The sequence below is a fragment of the Lutjanus erythropterus genome, chromosome 21 (genome assembly GCF_056507025.1).
Source record: "Lutjanus erythropterus isolate fLutEry1 chromosome 21, fLutEry1.hap2, whole genome shotgun sequence".
Taxonomy (NCBI): Eukaryota; Metazoa; Chordata; class Actinopteri; order Lutjaniformes; family Lutjanidae; genus Lutjanus; species Lutjanus erythropterus.
In genome coordinates this window covers 30,987,303-31,006,539 of record NC_139337.1, presented here as the reverse complement: position 1 = coordinate 31,006,539, position 19,237 = coordinate 30,987,303, and the positions used below count along the sequence as shown (strand labels likewise).

General features: G+C 39.0%; 1 protein-coding gene across 4 annotated transcripts; it reads right to left on the bottom strand.

The window, feature by feature from the left end:
• Positions 1–1,430: 1,430 nt before the first annotated feature.
• Positions 1,431–13,414, bottom strand: LOC146307873 (protein NLRC3-like). 4 transcript variants are annotated; one of them, XM_084747317.1, is made up of 8 exons: positions 13,119–13,413; positions 12,878–13,033; positions 8,769–10,559; positions 7,296–7,472; positions 5,791–5,967; positions 4,566–4,742; positions 3,639–3,812; positions 1,431–2,942 (listed from the first exon to the last, which is right to left on the bottom strand). In XM_084747317.1, exons 1-8 carry the CDS (start codon positions 13,382–13,384, stop codon positions 2,930–2,932), a joined length of 2,931 nt encoding a protein of 976 aa, XP_084603443.1. In that variant the 5' UTR covers positions 13,385–13,413; the 3' UTR covers positions 1,431–2,929. The 4 variants fall into 4 exon arrangements, with proteins under 4 accessions (XP_084603443.1, XP_084603446.1, XP_084603442.1 ...); XM_084747320.1 differs by lacking the exon at positions 7,296–7,472 and having other exon boundaries at positions 1,432–2,942; positions 13,119–13,412; XM_084747316.1 differs by lacking the exon at positions 1,431–2,942 and having other exon boundaries at positions 3,393–3,812; positions 13,119–13,414.
• Positions 13,415–19,237: the final 5,823 nt, after the last annotated feature.

The following is a 19,237-nucleotide window of genomic DNA, read 5'->3' as shown; positions in this document are numbered from 1 at the left end:
TTGTTTGGAAGAAAAAACACACCTGCCAGGTGTCATTTAGCTGCAGAGACAAAGACAAAGTCTCAGCCATAAGAAGCTGAACTGTACATGTCAGTGCAGAACTGACTGTCAAATAAAGAACAAGATCATTTCTTGTCTTAAAATCAAATAATCAATCAATAAATTGCACTTAGAGAACGCTTAGCTGTAATGATTAATCAACTTTTAAATTAATCTGCATCTATTTTGATAATTGATTAATTAATTAATTGATTTCAGCTTCTTAAATGTGAATATTTTCTGGTTTCTTTGCTCCTCTCTGACAGTAAACTGAATATTTTTGAGTTGAGGACAAAACAAGACATTTGAGGACGTCATCTTGGACTTTGACCAACATTTTTTAACATTTTAATGGACCAAACAACTAAATAATCAATCAAAGTGCCACTGCTCTGAGTTGCTGTGTGTCCATCAGTGAGGCTCTCACCCTGAACGCTCTCCTGATCAGACAAATGTTGATCAAAACTGACAAAAACTGTCTTGTTTTAATCCCAAAGAGTCCAGTCGATCCAATCCACTGACATATTCAGTCCAAAACATGTGATTTACACCAATAAACACACAAACACTGAAAAAACAAACCCACAACCAAACAAAATATTGATCCTCCATCCAATCACCTCTTTTCTCCACCTGCTCAGACATCACTGCAGCACCTGGTTCTCAGTTTGATTGACACCTCACCTGAGCCAATAGGAGCTTCCATGTCCTGTCCAGAGCCCACAGCAGCCAATGAAAGTCTGAGTTGAAAGGAAGAGCCCGCCTCTCTTCTCCCATGTAAAGACAGAGCCAATCAGAACAGAGTAGGAGGATAATTGTCACTTTGTTCAGCCAATCAAATCTCTACAATGACAACATGAAGGTTTTATATATAAAATAAATCCAGAATATATAAATGAGGTACATTTAGGTAGTTTTACTCTAAGATGCTTCTTATATGACCTGTTTTCCACCACTTGTTTTGATGTGGTCACATGTACAAATCTTATTTGTATCAAGAGATATAGATCTATACTGTATTTATTCTTCAGTTCCTCTCAGGCAGAGGGTTCTTGAGGTCTCCTAGTCATCTTTTTTAGAGAACGTCTGGACACACCCTCAGAAAAACATGTAAATATTCATTTTCTGTGGTATTGTTGTCACATTTGAAGTGAGACTAGGTCAGGTTAGATGCTTTGGTCTCATTGTTTCAAGCTAATTCGTAACTTTAGTCATCTGTAGGCATATTTTTACATTTAAAAAAGATGTGAATTTAAAAAAAATAAATTTAATGTAGTTTGTTAAAATTCAATAACTCAATGCCAGCAACACTTACAGTGATTCTGATTTTTCAGTTGAGACAAAGACCATGCATCTTCTCCACATGGTTCAAGAGCAGCTTTCAGTTTATTCTGGATATAATTTAGACAGATGTTTTGTTTCAGATACTGTTTTGACACACCTGGGTTCAGTATGATGCTTTTATTTACTTTCCTTTTGTTTCGTCTTGCTTCTAAATGTGATCTCAGTAGAGTCCTGTGGGCTGATCACATTTGAGCACATGACGTTTGAATAAAAATGTAATTTAATCATCCATTCACATACAAATCTCCATATATACACAATTTGCTTAAGTCTTAATATCTGAGTAACTAAAATTCCCAAGAATCGTCCTGCAGCAGGAAATAATCATTTGAAATAACATTTGGAAAATAAAATCCTGTAAAATCCTGGTGACACTTTAACCCAAACTGCTTTTTAGTTTATTTCTTAATTTTAAAAAAACATAACAGATGAGATAAAAATAATAATAAAAAAAAAACCCTTCAGAATCAGAAACAGGTCCAGATCACCGTACAGGTAAAACCAAACAGAGTGATGCATCACTGTTCACACTGGAAAATTATTTCTTCTGATTTTAATGACTTTATGAACTTTTCCTCTGCAGCCAAAGACTTTGTTCAGATTTTATCAACTTATTTTCCTTACAACCAAATATTTATCTGTTAAAATATGAGAAACCTGACATTGGTGGTAATGACCAAAACTTTAACTTTGACCGTTTTTTATTACAAACTGTAACAATATAAGAAAACAGAACAAATATATACATGTACATGATCTTAACCACTGATGACACTGAAGATTTTGTTTGTGTTTATTTGATGTCAAAAGATATATAACAAGTCAGAAACATGTTTTGGTTTAAGACAGCTCTGGATTTTCACCAAAATATGACATATTTCAGTAATTTAAAGTGATTTTAATATATATATTTCATTTACAACAGATTAAATGATGTGAATGTGACAGAGTTTGTTCATAGTGACAAATCCACAGATAATTATCATCAGACTTTGTGGTTCTTTTAGTTATTGCAGAAAACTGAACCAATCAGTTGGGATGTAATAGAAAAAGATCTACTCTCTATAAATATATACATATATATATACAGTCTAATCTGACATCAACCGTCCAGCTGCTGTGTCCTTTGACATTTCTATTCTGGGTCAGAATATCTGTTTTTGTTTTCCTGATTCACGTTAAAATTAATGCAGAATCTTCACTGAATGAGTTCAATGTTTGTTTAGGACAGAGCAGCAGCAGAGCAGTCCACACACACTGATGATACTCTGTCACATGATCCAGAGGAACACACAGGGATGATGGTGTTCAGACTGCAGCACTGACAGTCACCTCCACCTGTTGTGATTCCTCTGTCAGTCAGTGCTGGATGAAGCTCTCCTCTCCACTCCACCTCCCAGTAACACGACCCAGTCAGAGTCTGTCCACACACAAGCTGCTGCTGCTGCTGCTGCTGCTGCTGCTGCTTCAGCCTCTCTGGATCATCAGGACACAGCTGATCCTCTCAACACAAACTCCTTCATCATCATCATCACTCTGACAGAGATCACAGCTTCCAGCTGATGAGAGAAGAAGACAGAGAACAGAGGTGATAAATCAGTGTTTACAGAGACTCCCTTCATCAGCTGTCAGTCAGTGAAGCAGCACATCCAGTATAAAGACCAGCAGGGACTTCAGTCCTGTTCAGACCAGAAGTGGAGCAGCTGTGGAGCGTAGCTGCTTCCTTTCAGCTCTCATGTTGACGTGTTGGACTGAAGCTCACAGACCTGCACAGACTTTGAGCATCAGGTCTGTTGACTCTGCACATTTCACTCAAGTACACAGTGGAAATAAAGTGCTGAGTAGAGCTGTGACAAAGATGAACTGATCGATTCTTTAGTGTCGACATGAGAGAACAAACAGTTTGAGATCAGATTTGATGGAACAACAGTTTGATGAATGAGGACCTCTGTCTCTGTACATCTTGTAATGCTGTCAGCTGTAATCCAGCTTTATTTCCTGTAGACATGAACACAACAACAACAGTCGTCTTCACATCAACTCAAACACATGATCACAACAAGCTTCTGGCTCATCTGATTGGCTGACTGTTCTCTCTCTCTCTGTCTTTCTGTCCAATCCTGAAGCCCGTCACCATTCTCCTCTCACAGCTTCACTGATGAAAGCAGGAAATACTGGATCTTTGCTTTGACACTGATTGTGTTTAATACAATATTGATGAAACCAGCAGGGACTGAGTCCAACTTTCTACTGACCTCAGAGTCTTCAGAGCAAAGTGTGGACTCTCCACAAGATCAGACAGCAGCTTCATGTCTGAATCCTGCAGATTGTTGTAGTTCAGCCACAGCTCTCTCAGATGGGAGGGGTTGGACTTCAGAGCTGAGGCCAGAGAAGAACAGCTGATCTCTGACAATCTGCAGGACACCAATCTGAATAAAGAATAAATGATGTCAGACAGATTTAGAAAATGTTCCTGTTTGAAATCATTCAGTGTTTAATAATCTGTTCAGAGCTGAACAAGATTTAGAAAATAGACGTTCAGAAAATGGAAACTCAAACATCTGAACTCAACAGGTTCAAAATTGTAAAATACAAAAAGTTAAAGGGTTCTCATTAATATTATTGACAACATGCTGCTACTTCAATAAAGACGCAGCTCCACCAGTCGATTCAAAGATGCCAAATATGTCAGAAGAAATTTTGGAGGAATGTGAACAAAAAACATCGACAATATTTCTTATTATTCTTCCATTAATATTTAATACTGCAGTCATAAAATTAAAGCATCTTCAGTTTAAATTATTCAGTCAGTATAAGAATCATATAGATTCATAAATATGTTGGAAAACACAAATACTGAATATATTTGTTATTGTCTGATAGTTGAAAGAGGTTATTCCTTTATTCATTGTATTTAGATATTATAGATATTAAAGTTTGTTTAAACAAAATCATGATGGAGAATATGAGATGAAAATCAAGATTTTTTTGTTATATGAAGGTTTTAAATGTGCAGCTCAACATTTCTCTGCCACAGTCAATGAACTAAACCACTGAAGAAGAAAATAGACTTTGACATTCAGATTAAGATACAGTATGTCAGCCTTCTGTCTGCAGTTTAGTGTCAACACAACTTTCACATCATATTAATCTCAGCACAGAAGTAAAAAATGGTGTCTGACCCCAGTTTCTCCAGTCTACAGTGTGGACTCTCCAGAAAATCACACAGCAGCTTCACTCCTGAATCCTTCAGGTCTTTGTTGTAGTTCAGCTCCAGTTCTCTCAGATGGGAGGGGTTGGACTTCAGAGCTGAGACCAGAGAAGAACAGCTGATCTCTGACAAACTGCAGCACCACAATCTGAATAAAGAATAAATGATGTAGATAAAAATTAATTTAGAATACAATGAGATGTGTTCAGGTTTTAAATGTGCAGCTCAACATTATTTTGTCCTAATCAATGAGCTTTTGTCTAAAATGAGCAGAGTGACTTTGTTATTGTGTTATTAGGGATCATCATAACGTCAGTCTTCTACAGAAGTCACACAAATATCAGCACAACATTCATACACCTATAAATATCAATACAGAATAATAACATGCTGCTGATCTCAGTCAAGTCTGTAATAATTATCAGATCAGAGTTTTTGTTACTTTTCTTACTTTCATGTTCTTTTTTTAAACAATCATGTGTCATTTTATGAAAAAAACCTAAGACAGATGTCTCCTATAGAATTCCAACATGGTGAATATGAAATAAATAAGACTTGATGAAATAAATAAAACTTTAGGTAAAAACAAAACTTAAGAAAACTCTTTAATCTGTCCAAACACTTCTGAGTCTCTCATTTAAATCCTCAGATTTAGACTGTGATCATCACCACTGTTATCAACACACAGCTGACTGACTGTGACTTTAATCTTCAGTCATCTTCATTACTGGATCAAATGAGCTCTGAGCAAAGACAGATGGATCTTCTCCACATCTGAAATGTTACCTGCTAGCTTTATGGATAAATGTAGAAGTTCTGATAAAATACTGTGTTGGAAGGTTATTTACAAAGACACAATTTTGTTGACCGTCACAAAAATAAGGATTGTGTTTTATTACATTGTTCATTATTCCTGAAAGCTTCTTCTGTTTGTTACAGATGTGTCACATGTAACCAAAATAACAAATCTTTATTTCATTTTGCAGTTCAATGAAGGATAAGTCAGACAGTTTTCTTACTAAAATGAATCCAGTTTGATTACAGACTAAATTCAGAGTCAAACTATTCAGACTAAAAACTTTAAAAAAGAGTTCAGACAAACACAGAAAACAAGAGAACTGAAGGAAATTTAAAGTTTCTCTTATGGATTTAAATTTGGTAAATATAAAGTGGAAAAGAACAAATGATGAACTGACCTCAGAGTCTCCAGTCTACAGTTTGGACTCTTCAGTCCAGAACACAGACGCTTCACTCCTGAATCCTGCAGGTTGTAGTTGTAACTCAGGTCCAGATGTCTCAGATGGGAGGAGTCAGACTTCAGAACTGAGGCCACGACTTCACAGTGAGTCTCTGAGAGTCGACAGTTAATAAGTCTGTGATGACAGAGAAAATATTTAAGAGTATGATAACATGTGACAATGATAAAAATAGACTGAGAGCATTTTGCATCACAAAGTAAATGATGATGAGCTCAGCTGGTCAGTCCCTGATCAAAAGGTTTCTGCTTTGAAACTTGAGCTCCACATGTCAAAGTGTCTTTAAGCAACATAATGAACTGCTAAAAGACAAAAATGTCTGACAAATGACTATAATGTGTCATATTTTGATGAACAGGCTGCTGTGATTTGTGTTTGTTCAACTTTATTTTGACACAATGTTCAATGAGCTGTAAAATGACTGCAGACTGTAACTGCCCTTCTATCTATTTACCTCAGTCACATCCTTGTGTGGATTTTGTGCATCTTTCATGCATCTTATGTCACTCCATCTGCTTTTCATCTCACATTAAATGTAGGACTAATATTGCATTATTAGTATCATTAGTAAAGATTTTTCTATCATTTTATGGTTCATAGTCTCAGGGTCCTGTTCTCCAGTGAGGGGACAATGGAGCAGGAGATGGACCGGAGACTCGGAGCAGCAGGACCAGGATTATGAAGCTTTATAATACATCAGCTTACAGACCAGAGAGAGAGAGGGACAGAGAGAGATTCATTACTGTTTATGAATCAAACTAATTTCTCATGGAGCAAAACATGAAAAGACATTTGTTTGATCTTCAAGAGGGAGGGTGCCCCCCCCCCCACATCCTCTCAAATCAATCAATATGGATTTTGTAGAAATTGTATAAAAACTCTTGATGTTGCAGATTGATTGTGTCTCTGTCTTGTCTTCCTGTATTGAGGATGTTTGACAACATGATCCTTGAAGTGAGATGTTGCTCCGTGTCTCTTCATGTTTTCTTTAGCTACATTATTTTGCTGTCATTGTGGATGGTATCTGTTTGATTTTCATTTGAATTTCTTTATTGTCTTGTTGACTTTGTTCTGTCACTTGTTGGTTACATGTTTGGTTTTGAAGAAGAAAAAGAAAATATTCCAAAAATAATAATGATAATAAAATAAAAAGACATTATTCCTGAAAGCTTCTTCTGTTTGTTACAGATGTGTCACATGTAACCAAAATAACAAATCTTTATTTCATTTTGCAGCTCAATGAAGGATAAGTCAGACAGTTTTCTTACTAAAATGAATCCAGTTTGATTACAGACTAAATTCAGAGTCAAACTATTCAGACTAAAAACTTTAAAAAAGAGTTCAGACAAACACAGAAAACAAGAGAACTGAAGGAAATTTAAAGTTTCTCTTATGGATTTAAATTTGGTAAATATAAAGTGGAAAAGAACAAATGATGAACTGACCTCAGAGTCTCCAGTCTACAGTTTGGACTCTTCAGTCCAGAACACAGACGCTTCACTCCTGAATCCTGCAGGTTCTTGTTTAAGCTGAGGTCCAGATGTCTCAGATGGGAGGAGTCAGACTTCAGAACTGAGGCCACGACTTCACAGTGAGTCTCTGAGAGTCCACAGTCAGAAAGTCTGTGATGACAGAGAAAATATTTAAGAGTATGATAACATGTGACAATGATAAAAATAGACTGAGAGCATTTTGCATCACAAAGTAAATGATGATGAGCTCAGCTGGTCAGTCCCTGATCAAAAGGTTTCTGCTTTGAAACTTGAGCTCCACATGTCAAAGTGTCTTTAAGCAACATAATGAACTGCTAATAGACAAAAATGTCTGACAAATGACTATAATGTGTCATATTTTGATGAACAGGCTGCTGTGATTTGTGTTTGTTAAACTTTATTTTGACACAATGTTCAATGAGCTGTAAAATGACTGCAGACTGTAACTGCCCTTCTATCTATTTACCTCAGTCACGTCCTTGTGTGGATTTTGTGCATCTTTCATGCATCTTATGTCACTCCATCTGCTTTTCATCTCACATTAAATGTAGGACTAATATTGCATTATTAGTATCAGTAGTAAAGATTGTTCTATCATTTTATGGTTCATAGTCGCTGCAGCTCAACACGATCAAAGTGCTGATGGAAATGCAAGTCGGCACAAATCAAATCAAATCAAATCCATTTCTCCTCCAGTCAGCAGTCAACATGGACAGACAGACTAATGATCTCACTGTAAACAGTAGGATTAGTTCATTAGTTGAAGTCTACCGTCACGGACCAGATTCACTAAAGCCTGAAAACAGAGTCAAGAGGAGGTGCAGAAGTCTAGTTCTGTCTCAGACCACCTGATTTACAATATGTTGAAAGATTATTATGGAATTATTGATCACTGATGCAAAAAAAAATGTTGCCTACCACAGCTTTAATAGGAAATATCTCAGAAACTGCTGAGAAAAAATAAAATAGCAATAATGAAAAAAAGTTAAATTTCAAGTGCTGTTAGTTCCAGCAGATCTCAGATATGACATGTTTGTACTATATAACAAACAGACACATTATATAAAGAGACTGCAGACACTGGATCCTCTGTAAAAATCAAACATGACTGTTGTGATAAAATGATGTCTGTCAAAATAATTTTTAAAAGGTTTTTCTGCTGGATTTGTATCAAACCTCCATTAAAGAAACAGAAGATGAGAGAAGACTTGTTCAGTAGCTTATATGTATCAACACAAAAATGATTTTTGCAGACATCTGTAGTCTAACACATATGATTATTTAAAAAAATAGGTTCAGTTTAAGCAAACATTTCTGTTGTGCACATTTTATAAAGTACATGTCTGTTAAGTGTGTCTTTACTCTAATATTGATGACTTAAGCTTTACGTTGATTCAGAGTGTTGATAATCACATCTGGACTTACTGAGCCTTTCTGCAGTTCCTCACAGCTGGAATCAGTCTCAGTCGTCCCTGGTCTGATGTGTTGTAGTTCCTCAGGTCAAACTCATCCAGAACCTCCTCTGACATCTGCAGCATGTAGGACAGAGCTGAGCAGTGGAACACAGAGAGTTCTTTCTCTGATCTGTTCTCTGACTTCAGGAACTCTTGGATCTCCTGATGTACTGAGCGGTCGTTCATCTCCATCAGACAGTGGAAGATGTTGATGCTTCTGTCAGGAGAGATTTCATCACTGTTCATCTTCTTCAGGTTCTTGATGGCTCTCTGGATGATTTCTGGACTGTTGTCTGTCTGACCCAGCAGGCCTCCTAAGACTCTCTGGTTGGACTCCAGAGAGAGGCCATGAAGGAAGCGGACAAACAGGTCCAGGTGACCATTTTTACTGTCAAGGGATTTCTTCATGGCTCTCCTCAAGAAGACATCCAGAGACATCTTACAGAAGAAAGTCTCCAGTACCTGTGTGTTCCTGTTGGTGTAACAGTGGAACATGTAGACTGCAGCCAGAAACTCCTGAACGCTCAGATGAACAAAGCAGTAGACTGTTTTCTGGAAGATCACACTCTCTCTTTTGAAGATCTCTGTACAAACTCCTGAGTACACCGAGGCCTCTGTGACATCCAGACCACATCGCTCCAGGTCTTCTTGGTAGAACATGATGTTTCCTTCCTCCAGATGTTCAAACGCCAGCCTCCCCAGCTTCAGAAGAACTTCCCTGTCAGCCTCCGTCAGCTCCTGTGGACTCGTCTCATGTCCCTCATGGTACTTCTTCTTCTTCCTCTTTGTCTGAACCAGCAGGAAGTGTGAGTACAGGTCAGTCAGGGTCTTGGGCAGCTCTCCTCTCTGCTCTGTAGTCAACATGTCCTCCAGAACTGTAGCAGTGATCCAGCAGAAGACTGGGATCAGACACATGATGTGGAGGCTCCTGGATGTCTTGATGTGTGAGATGATTCTGCTGGACAGATCTTCATCACTGAACCTCCTCCTGAAGTACTCCTCCTTCTGGTCATCAGTGAAGCCTCGTACTTCTGTTACCCTGTCAACACATGAAGGAGGGATCTGATTGGCTGCTGCAGGTCTGGAAGTTATCCAGATGAGAGCTGAGGGAAGCAGATTCCCCTTGATGAGGTTTGTCAGCAGCACGTTGACTGATGACTTCTGTGTGACATCAGACACAACCTGACTGTTGTTGAAATCCAGTGAAAGTCTGCTTTCATCCAGGCCGTCAAAGATGAACACAAGTTTACAGACAGCCAGCTTCTCTGCTGTGACCTTCTGTAATGTTGGATGGAAAACATGGAGCAGACTGAGAAGACTGTACTGCTCATCTTTGATCAAGTTCAGCTCCCTGAACGAAAGCAGAATCAGCAGACTGACATCTTGGTTTTCCAAACCCTCTGCCCAGTCCAGAGTGAACTTCTGCACTGAGAAGGTTTTTCCAACTCCAGCGACGCCGTTGGTCAGAACGACTCTGATGTGTCTCTGTTGGTCAGGTAAGACTTTAAAGATGTCCTGGCACTTGATTGGAGTCTCATGGAGGGTCTCCTTCTTGGACGTTGTCTCCAGCTGTCTCACCTCATGTTGGGTATTAACCTCTTCACTCTGTCCCTCTGTGATGTAGAGCTCAGTGTAGATCCTGTTGAGGAGGGTTCCACTTCCTGTTCCATCAGTTCCTTCAGTCACACGTTCACATCTCCTCCTCAGACTGATCTTATATTCATCTAAAACCTCCTGCAGACCACGATCTGCTGAAAATATTCTGAAAATGAACAGAGTGAGACACCAGATATTTTCTTCAATATATAATTTTCATGTCCATGACACAATAAATGTCCCTCTAATATAACAGACAATCCTGTTTTCAGACATGAAAACATCAGCAGCCAGATCTTTAATCTTAATCTTAATCTGTCCTGGTCTGATTGGCTGTCTGCAGTCCAGGTCATGTTCTGGATCTTTTTCCACACTGAGGACAGGAGTCTCCATACTGGTCCCAGTATGAGGTGCAGAACCAGTGTCCACAGTTGGTAGAGACTGGATCTTACAGGATGTCCTGCAACAGGACTCCTCTTTCTCTCTCTGTGAAGACATTTCCTTTATTTTTTTTAACTAAAATAATTTGTTTAATGTTGTTGAAAAATATGAAGATTTGTCCGACACTGTCTAGAAGCTCAGATGGTCACAGAGAACAGTGGTACGCCCCTCCCGCTGTTTGAGACTTGAGCATGCTGTGTTGCACTCCTGTTTTGTCTGCCCCAGATTTCTCCTTGCCTTTCTCTTTGGATGCATTGTCATGTGCTGTGTAGGTATGGTAGGTTAGCTGTATAATGTAGTTCCAAACTTTGTTTGGACTTACATGGGTGGGGGTGTTACGTGCCAGTCAGGAATAGAGCTTGTTTCTTGTTTTTCCCTCGTGTCTGCCATTTCTCCCCTCCCCCTCCCCTCTTGTCTCCAGGTGATAATGGACAGGCTCCTCATTGGTTCCCTAAGCTTGGAGCTGTCCACTGGCTGACATGGGAGGGTCATCAGCTGATTGAGCTCACCTGGGCCTCTGAGCTTAAAAGCTGGGCCCTTTGCTCACTCTGGTCTCTCCCTTCCTCCAGCTGGCATCCACCTTGTGGTCTTTTGGTTTGTGTTATGATCTGTGTTAGCTTTAGGTTAATAAATTATTCTTGTTTTTTACATTAACCCCTTGTGTAGACTCCCCTTCTTGTTGCATTCTTTGAGCCGGTTTGTAACAATAGTAAAAGTCTCGTTATATTTCTGTTTAAATTCAACTTTAAGTTTGTAATGATGTCATGTCCTGGTCTGATTGGCTGTCTGCAGTCCAGCTCATGTTCTGGATCTTTTTCCACACTGAGGACAGGAGTCTCCAGACTAGTCCCAGTATGAGGTGCAGAACCAGTGTCCACAGTTGGTACAGACTGGATCTTACAGGATGTCCTGCAACAGGACTCCTCTTTCTCTCTCTGTGAAGACATTTCTTTTTTTTTTTAACTAAAATAATTTGTTTAATGTTGTTGAAAAATATGAAGATTTGTCCGACACTGTCTAGAAGCTCAGATGGTCACAGAGAACAGTAAAAGTCTCGTTACATTTCTGTTTAAATTCAACTTTAAGTTTGTAATGAAAATGTTTGCCTCATTTTAGTTTTCATAAACCTGAGCTACTTTTCCAATCTGTCTGTTTGATCAAACATTTGATGATCTGCCTGTAGTTTGTTATCACAGTAAAAATCCTCCAATAAAGAGAGCAGACATGCAAACTGGTTAGAGAGGAAAAAGGTGAGAAGGATGTGAGACCAGACAAAAACAAAGACCTGCTAAGGGAGGTCCTGGGGTTTGATCTGGAGATTTTTATGATGACCTTTAGGATGACTTTGGTGCTGGTCACAAGTTAAAAGAAGTTTGAGAAGACTGAGCAAAATAAAGTGCAAAGTAATACATGTTATACCACGTGTAGCGTGTGTTTATCTTCTGCTGCAAAAAGAGAAGATGTGTAACTTCATGTTATTCTGTTGAGGAGTCAGGTTACATTACATCCTGGTTACTGACACACTTCTCTAAAAACTAGACAGTAATTTGTAAACTTGCTAACAATTCTTGTTTCCACCAATTTGAAGGTATTTTTCACAAACAGACCCAGTTACAGTTTGAGAGACGACGTTATACTGAAATTACAAACCTGACATCAAGAAACTTCACTGCTCATCTCGTTCTCTCTCATGCACCTTAATTCCTTCAACGTCTCTCACTTACATTAGTTTCCTCTCACAGTTTTCACGAGTCTTTTGTCCCGTTTGGCGCCTCATATTTTGTGACTGACACACGCTACTGTGCAACTTCACTGCAGCTTTTTCCACACAGCAGGTCACAGACCGATGGTCTGGACTCACACTGTACTGTGACCAGCAGCAAGTTGATTGGCTCCATCTCTACAGGAGCTTGATGCCTTTTGTTGACAGTCAGTCTGCACGCATCCAAAAGTTCATCCACAGATTCAGATGAGACATTTTGTCTTCATCCTCAATACTTCATCTTCCATTAGTTCAGTTTACAGTAAAAAAAAGTCTCTTACTGTGAGTCTGAGGGTTCAGGTTCATTACTGGAGAACAGAGGATCTTCTTTGGACCCGTCACTCTTCATAGACAGACAGCTGGATGCTGAAGACTCTGCTTGGTCCTCTTCTTCTGTCCTCCTCTTCCTCCTCCTCAAGTCATGGACTTCAGACAGTCTGAGGGGTAAAACAGAAACACTGACTGTGCAACTGGAAAAACATCACCAACAAACACTGAAAGAGTCAGAATCATTTCTCTTACTGTGAGTCTGAGGGTTCAGGTTCAGTACTGAAGAATGGAGGACGATCTTTGGACCAGTCACTCTTCATAGACAGACAACTGGACACTGGAGACTCTGCTCTGTCCTCGTCTTCGTCTGTCCTCATCATCTTCTGGACTTCAGTCAGTCTGGGAGGTAAAACAGTGACACTGACTGTGAGATCACAAAGAATCAGGGAAGAAGTTTGATCTATTAGTGTGTCTGCAGGTGTAACAGGTGTGTGGACAGACATGACAGAGGACAACATGTGGACTATTTTCTGGCATTTATTGGCTCCTGCAGAAAATATAAAACATATTTAAAGACTTCTGGACTCTCATCTGCACTTCTGCCCCCTGATGGAAAACAGCACTGAGTGTTTCACATTTTTTCCTCAGTGTTTATATCACATACATTACATTCAAGAGGGAAAACAATGCCACCTTGTGGCTGTGGAGTGACCTAACAGAAACAACAACATTTATAACTTAAAGCTCCAGTAGGCAACATTATTTTGGTATCATGAGAAATAATTTCATAAAAAGCTTGCAGCATATTGTAAATCAGGTGTTCTGAGAGAGAACGAGACTTCTGCACCTCCTCTATGTCTCTGTTTTCAGCATTTAGACAATCTGCCCTGTCCCCTGCCCAGGAGTTTGTAGCTCACTCAGTTACAGAGTTTTGCAGAGGACTGAGAGGACGAGGTGGAGCTGAGACACAGAGTCCACAGACAGCTGCTCAGAGCTGAGGAGCTCTGCAGAGGAGGGTCAGCAACAGACTGGAGCTTCTGGAGGAAAAAGACACCAGAGTCACTGTGATGCAGCTACTTTACTGTCAGAGTTTCTCAGAGTGAATGTTTCAAACTTTTGGGATTAAAAACAAGATTTATCTTCACTTCTGCTTCAAACTTCTGCAGCAGCAACGAAGAAATCAAGGAGCCGCAGACCAATCAGAGGAGAGCTCAGAGTTTGTTTTTGAAACTTTTGAGATGTAAAAATGGATTTATTTTTCCTCCTGCCTCTCAGCTCCTCTGCAGCAGTGCTTCATGAAACAATCGGCTCGTTTGAGATGAACTGCGCCTCGCCTGGAGAGTAGAAGAGATCAGACGGACGCAGCAAAAGGTGGAGACAAAAAGCTGCAGTTAAGTCGGACAGTTTCCAGCAGACTTCAGAGAACATACAGGAAGAGACACTAACATCCTGTTAGATCACCTGTAGGTTACCTGAAGTCTGCAGACCACGTTCACAGCTGAAGTAATAAAGTTTGTTCTTGATCACTGATTTTAGTTGAAACAGATCCCAAGTCTGTTACATGGACCATCTGTTCTTTTATCTGCATTGTTTTGTTTTATCTGCAGGCATCACTGGACTTTGAGTTTGGAACAAGAATGAGAAAAACTTCCATTAAAAAAAACAAAACACATTTTGATCTTATTGAGTTTGAACTTTTAACTGTTGCATGTTCAGTGTCAGTAAACCAACTGACTAAATGAACCTGGTTCATTGTTCCTCAAGATCATGTTTGTTCAGATTTCCATTAATATAAAGACAATATGTTAATATTTAACAGCAATCCTGATACTTTTGATATTTGTTGTATCCAAACAGGCTGAACACAATATCTTGAATGTGTGTGCAGTTAAAGTCTATAAAACAGACCTTTGGTAAGTTTTATTTGAGGCTGTACTGTGATAACATTTTATGGTATTATCAAAGTACAGCTTTAATTGAGGTTGTACTTTGTGACAATGTTTTATGCCAATACTTTGTCAGGTGTATCTGAAGTGGTGGACAAAATACTGACTATATTTTAATCCTGTCAAACAAAAAAAACGGTCACCAACACAATTCTTTTAGACTTCAGTCAGTGTGAGAGAAAACCCACGACGCTGTCTGTGACGTCAGAACACAAGAATAAAGAGAAACTGAGAAGACGAAGTACGACAAACACACACACACTATACAGTATAATGAACCAATACAGCACCTGTACCAGTGGTCTTGGTCGGGTTCAGTGTGTATCATTGTGCCAGAGACTTTCACAGTATAATAATATTAATGTTGTATTAACACTCACCCTGCCTCAGCCTTTCTTTTCCTTCTTCTTCTCTGCTCTGTTGACTCAAAATGGAGTCTGAGCACCGACTGCGTGAACTCTTTCAGTTTTATTGTTTTATTGCTCTGGTTTCATGTACAGGACCTGTTCCAACTGGTCAGTGCTGCTCCTCCCCTCTGCATATACTAGAATTCATGAGCGTATACTTTTTGAAATTCAGATTCATGATCATGTCTATTTTCTTCTTGACAATAGATCAACTACATAAATTGAGTTAAGGCTGCTGTGTATCGACCTCATCCTCGTTAGCTGCGTTCACCCACCATGACCAGAGTTTCTGGTTGTTGTCAGCTGAAGGAGTGTTTGGTAAAACAGCCTGCTCTTCTTCAGACATGTTGCTGCTGCAGCTGTCTTTGTGACGCCACATGGACTTTGTCACTTTTCTGTTCAACTCTTTTGCTGAAACAAGATTCAGTCATGAATTAATTTTGTTCTGCTCACTTAAGCTGCAGCTGCTTTGCTGTTTATCAAACTGTTTCAAAAATATACCCTGATCAGTTTGTTTCTGGGGCTACAAGCCCCAAAGAATTATGGGACAGTTTGGCCTGTGTCCCAGACACAAGTACTAGCATACTGTGCTGCTGACATTAGGAGGCCAAGTCTGTACAGCAGTGATTGGTGTTCAACCCGTGGTATCGAGGTCCTGTCCAGACAGCCCGCTGACTCAGCAGCAAGCAGAGCTCAGCTGTCAATCATAACATGAAACACCCTTTTTATAGCATCAAATAATTTATTAAAACCAACCAGAAAAATGAACAATGGAGGGGTGGGATTATGGTCTATACCACAGCCAGCCACCAGGGGGCGATCCAAACACTTTGGCCTCATTTTGGAGTGTTGTCATGGTGTCTGTCTTTATAAACACCGACTCCTCAGCTGTTATTCTACAGCTGTGCATGTTTTCTTCTCTCATGACATGTAATCAAGAAATAGTCACATTTTAATATAATTCTGCTTCTTTATACAGAAACATTTTCAACATATTACAAGACCAAGACAAATTCCAATCAATTCATTGAGATGGTAATAAATGATTGAATCTTGAATCTTCTTTATGATCCTTGCTTCCACTGTACAAATCTGTTTTTTTTTTTCTCACAAAAGACACTAAATAATGAGTCACTGCTGAGTGGCTGGTGAATTTGAACAGTTTTCTGTCAGTGGCTGTCAGATTTTCACATTTTAAAAAGTTATTTTCCAACTCTGCCTACAACCCATCTGCTGTTAGTCAGGATGTTAATTTTTATGACGTCTGATTAACTGCAGTGTCCTGGAAGCAGACTGTGAGTGTTGTGATCCCACCTGTGTCGGCACATCTTTCTATTTGAATAACACACCTTTTACATAGCAGGAAAATCCTGAGCCATTGACTTTAGACCGATTTTTGTTTGTCAGTGGTAGTGCTGTCAAAAATAGATATATCAATACTGAATATTTGAGATGATCAATACTCACTTTCAGCAGTACTGATACTACATTTTCTCACTCTCTCCTCTCTCTGACAGTGAGTTAAACACACTGTGGCAGACATAATTACACCTCTGACTGAATATTGTAATGTTAGTGCCTTGCAGTATTTATCTTTTAATAAAAATCTAAAATTTTATGCCCTCAATGTCGTGTCAGTTTTCCTCATGGTATTGAAAACTGATGTTTTTTCAAGGTATTGTATCAAAGTTAGGGATTCCAGTATTGTGACGACACGAGTCAGTGATGCAATCGCTCTCTGCTGTCTAAAGATAGCAACGCACCAACCGTACTCATGACTGAAAATAATCCAAACAGAATAAAACATTTCCTCTTTCCTTTTTTATACCTGAATCCTCACCTCCTTCACAATAACAAACCCATCACCCACTTCACCTGCATCTCACAGGGCTGTCAACAGAGCGTTGATAACTTCAGTAGATAAGATGTTAGTCAGCATTTGCAGTAACATGGCAGCAGGTGGTCCCTACTGGTCGCTCCGTTGATGCACAGCACATTAGTTTAGAGTTTTGAGGTCAACACCTTCACCACCAACACCACTACAAGAAAATCTGGATCCGTCACCAGACACCAAGGATTGTACAATCTGAACAGTCTTACCCAGTTAATTCTTCTCTAAATTCAATTTCCCAACAATAATGTCTAAATATTGTATCAAAGCCCAGAGCAGCTCCACAGAGGATTAATACACACTTTACACACTAATGTTATCTGACACATTGCAGTTGCAACTGAACTTTATTTATGAAAATTTAGTTTCATGAGATACTGACTTAGTTTTAGCAAAAGTCATGACAGATCACTGTGAAAGGACTGGAGAACCTCACCGTCCTCAGGAAGAGTCAAATCCACTGAGGCGACACTCCCAACATCCTCAAGTGTTTCCATGTGTGACTGGAGCTCCTCCTCCTTCATATCTGAGCTGCTGACAAGAAAACACAGTTTGAACATCTGAAACTCCATCAGTCAAATGTTCAGGTAAAAATAACAAAGCAGACAAAAATGTGAGGAAAGAACACAGAGCTCTGAATATCTGCACTTCTGTCACAGAGGAAATCCAACAGACACTTTTACTTTAACAACATTTGTTCCACGTGACTTTTTCTCTAATCCAGTTTCTACTGTCTCTGTTCACACCACGAAGCAAAGAAACACACATTAAAAACACCTGCAGCTTCACCACATTCCTGTTGTTTGGAAGAAAAAACACACCTGCCAGGTGTCATTTAGCTGCAGAGACAAAGACAAAGTCTCAGCCATAAGAAGCTGAACTGTACATGTCAGTGCAGAACTGACTGTCAAATAAAGAACAAGATCATTTCTTGTCTTAAAATCAAATAATTAATCAATAAATTGCACTTACAGAACGCTTAGCTGTAATGATTAATCAACTTTTAAATTAATCTGCATCTATTTTGATAATTGATTAATCATTTTGAGTCTTTTCTCTGATTTCAGCTTCTTAAATGTGAATATTTTCTGGTTTCTTTGCTCCTCTCTGACAGTGAACTGAATATTTTTGAGTTGAGGACAAAACAAGACATTTGAGGACGTCATCTTGGACTTTGATCAACATTTTTTAACATTTTAATGGACCAAACAACTAAATAATCAATCAAAGTGCCACTGCTCTGAGTTTGCTGTGTGTCCATCAGTGAGGCTCTCACCCTGAACGCTCTCCTGATCAGACAAATGTTGATCAAAACTGACAAAAACTGTTTTAATCCCAAAGAGTCCAGTCGATCCAATCCACTGACATATTCAGTCCAAAACATGTGATTTACACCAATAAACACACAAACACTGAAAAAACAAACCCACAACCAAACAAAGTATTGATCCTCCATCCAATCACCTCTTTTCTCCACCTGCTCAGACATCACTGCAGCACCTGGTTCTCAGTTTGATTGACACCTCACCTGAGCCAATAGGAGCTTCCATGTCCTGTCCAGAGCCCACAGCAGCCAATGAGAGTCTGAGTTGAAAGGAAGAGCCCGCCTCTCTTCTCCCATGTAAAGACAGAGCCAATCAGAACAGAGTAGGAGGATAATTGGTACTTTGTTCAGCCAATCAAATCTCTACAATGACAACATGAAGGTTTTATATATAAAATAAATCCAGAATATATAAATGAGGTACATTTAGGTAGTTTTACTCTAAGATGCTTCTTATATGACCTGTTTTCCACCACTTGTTTTGATGTGGTCACATGTACAAATCTTATTTGTATCAAGAGATATAGATCTATACTGTATTTATTCTTCAGTTCCTCTCAGGCAGAAGGTTCTTGAGGTCTCCTAGTCATCTTTTTTAGAGAACGTCTGGACACACCCTCAGAAAAACATGTAAATATTCATTTTCTGTGGTATTGTTGTCACATTTGAAGTGAGACTAGGTCAGGTTAGATGCTTTGGTCTCATTGTTTCAAGCTAATTCGTAACTTTAGTCATCTGTAGGCATATTTTTACATTTAAAAAAGCTGTGAATTTAAAAAAAAGAAATTTAATGTAGTTTGTTA

Coding starts and splice junctions, on each gene's coding strand:
- LOC146307873 (XM_084747316.1), bottom strand. CDS start 13,384: ATGTTGTCCTCTGTCATGTCTGTCCACACACCTGTTACACCTGCAGAC. Junction 10,560..12,877: donor CCTGAACCCTCAGACTCACA/GTAAGAGACTTT, acceptor GTTCATTTTCAG/AATATTTTCAGCAGATCGTG. Junction 5,968..7,295: donor TGTAGACTGGAGACTCTGAG/GTCAGTTCATCA, acceptor CTGTCATCACAG/ACTTATTAACTGTCGACTCT.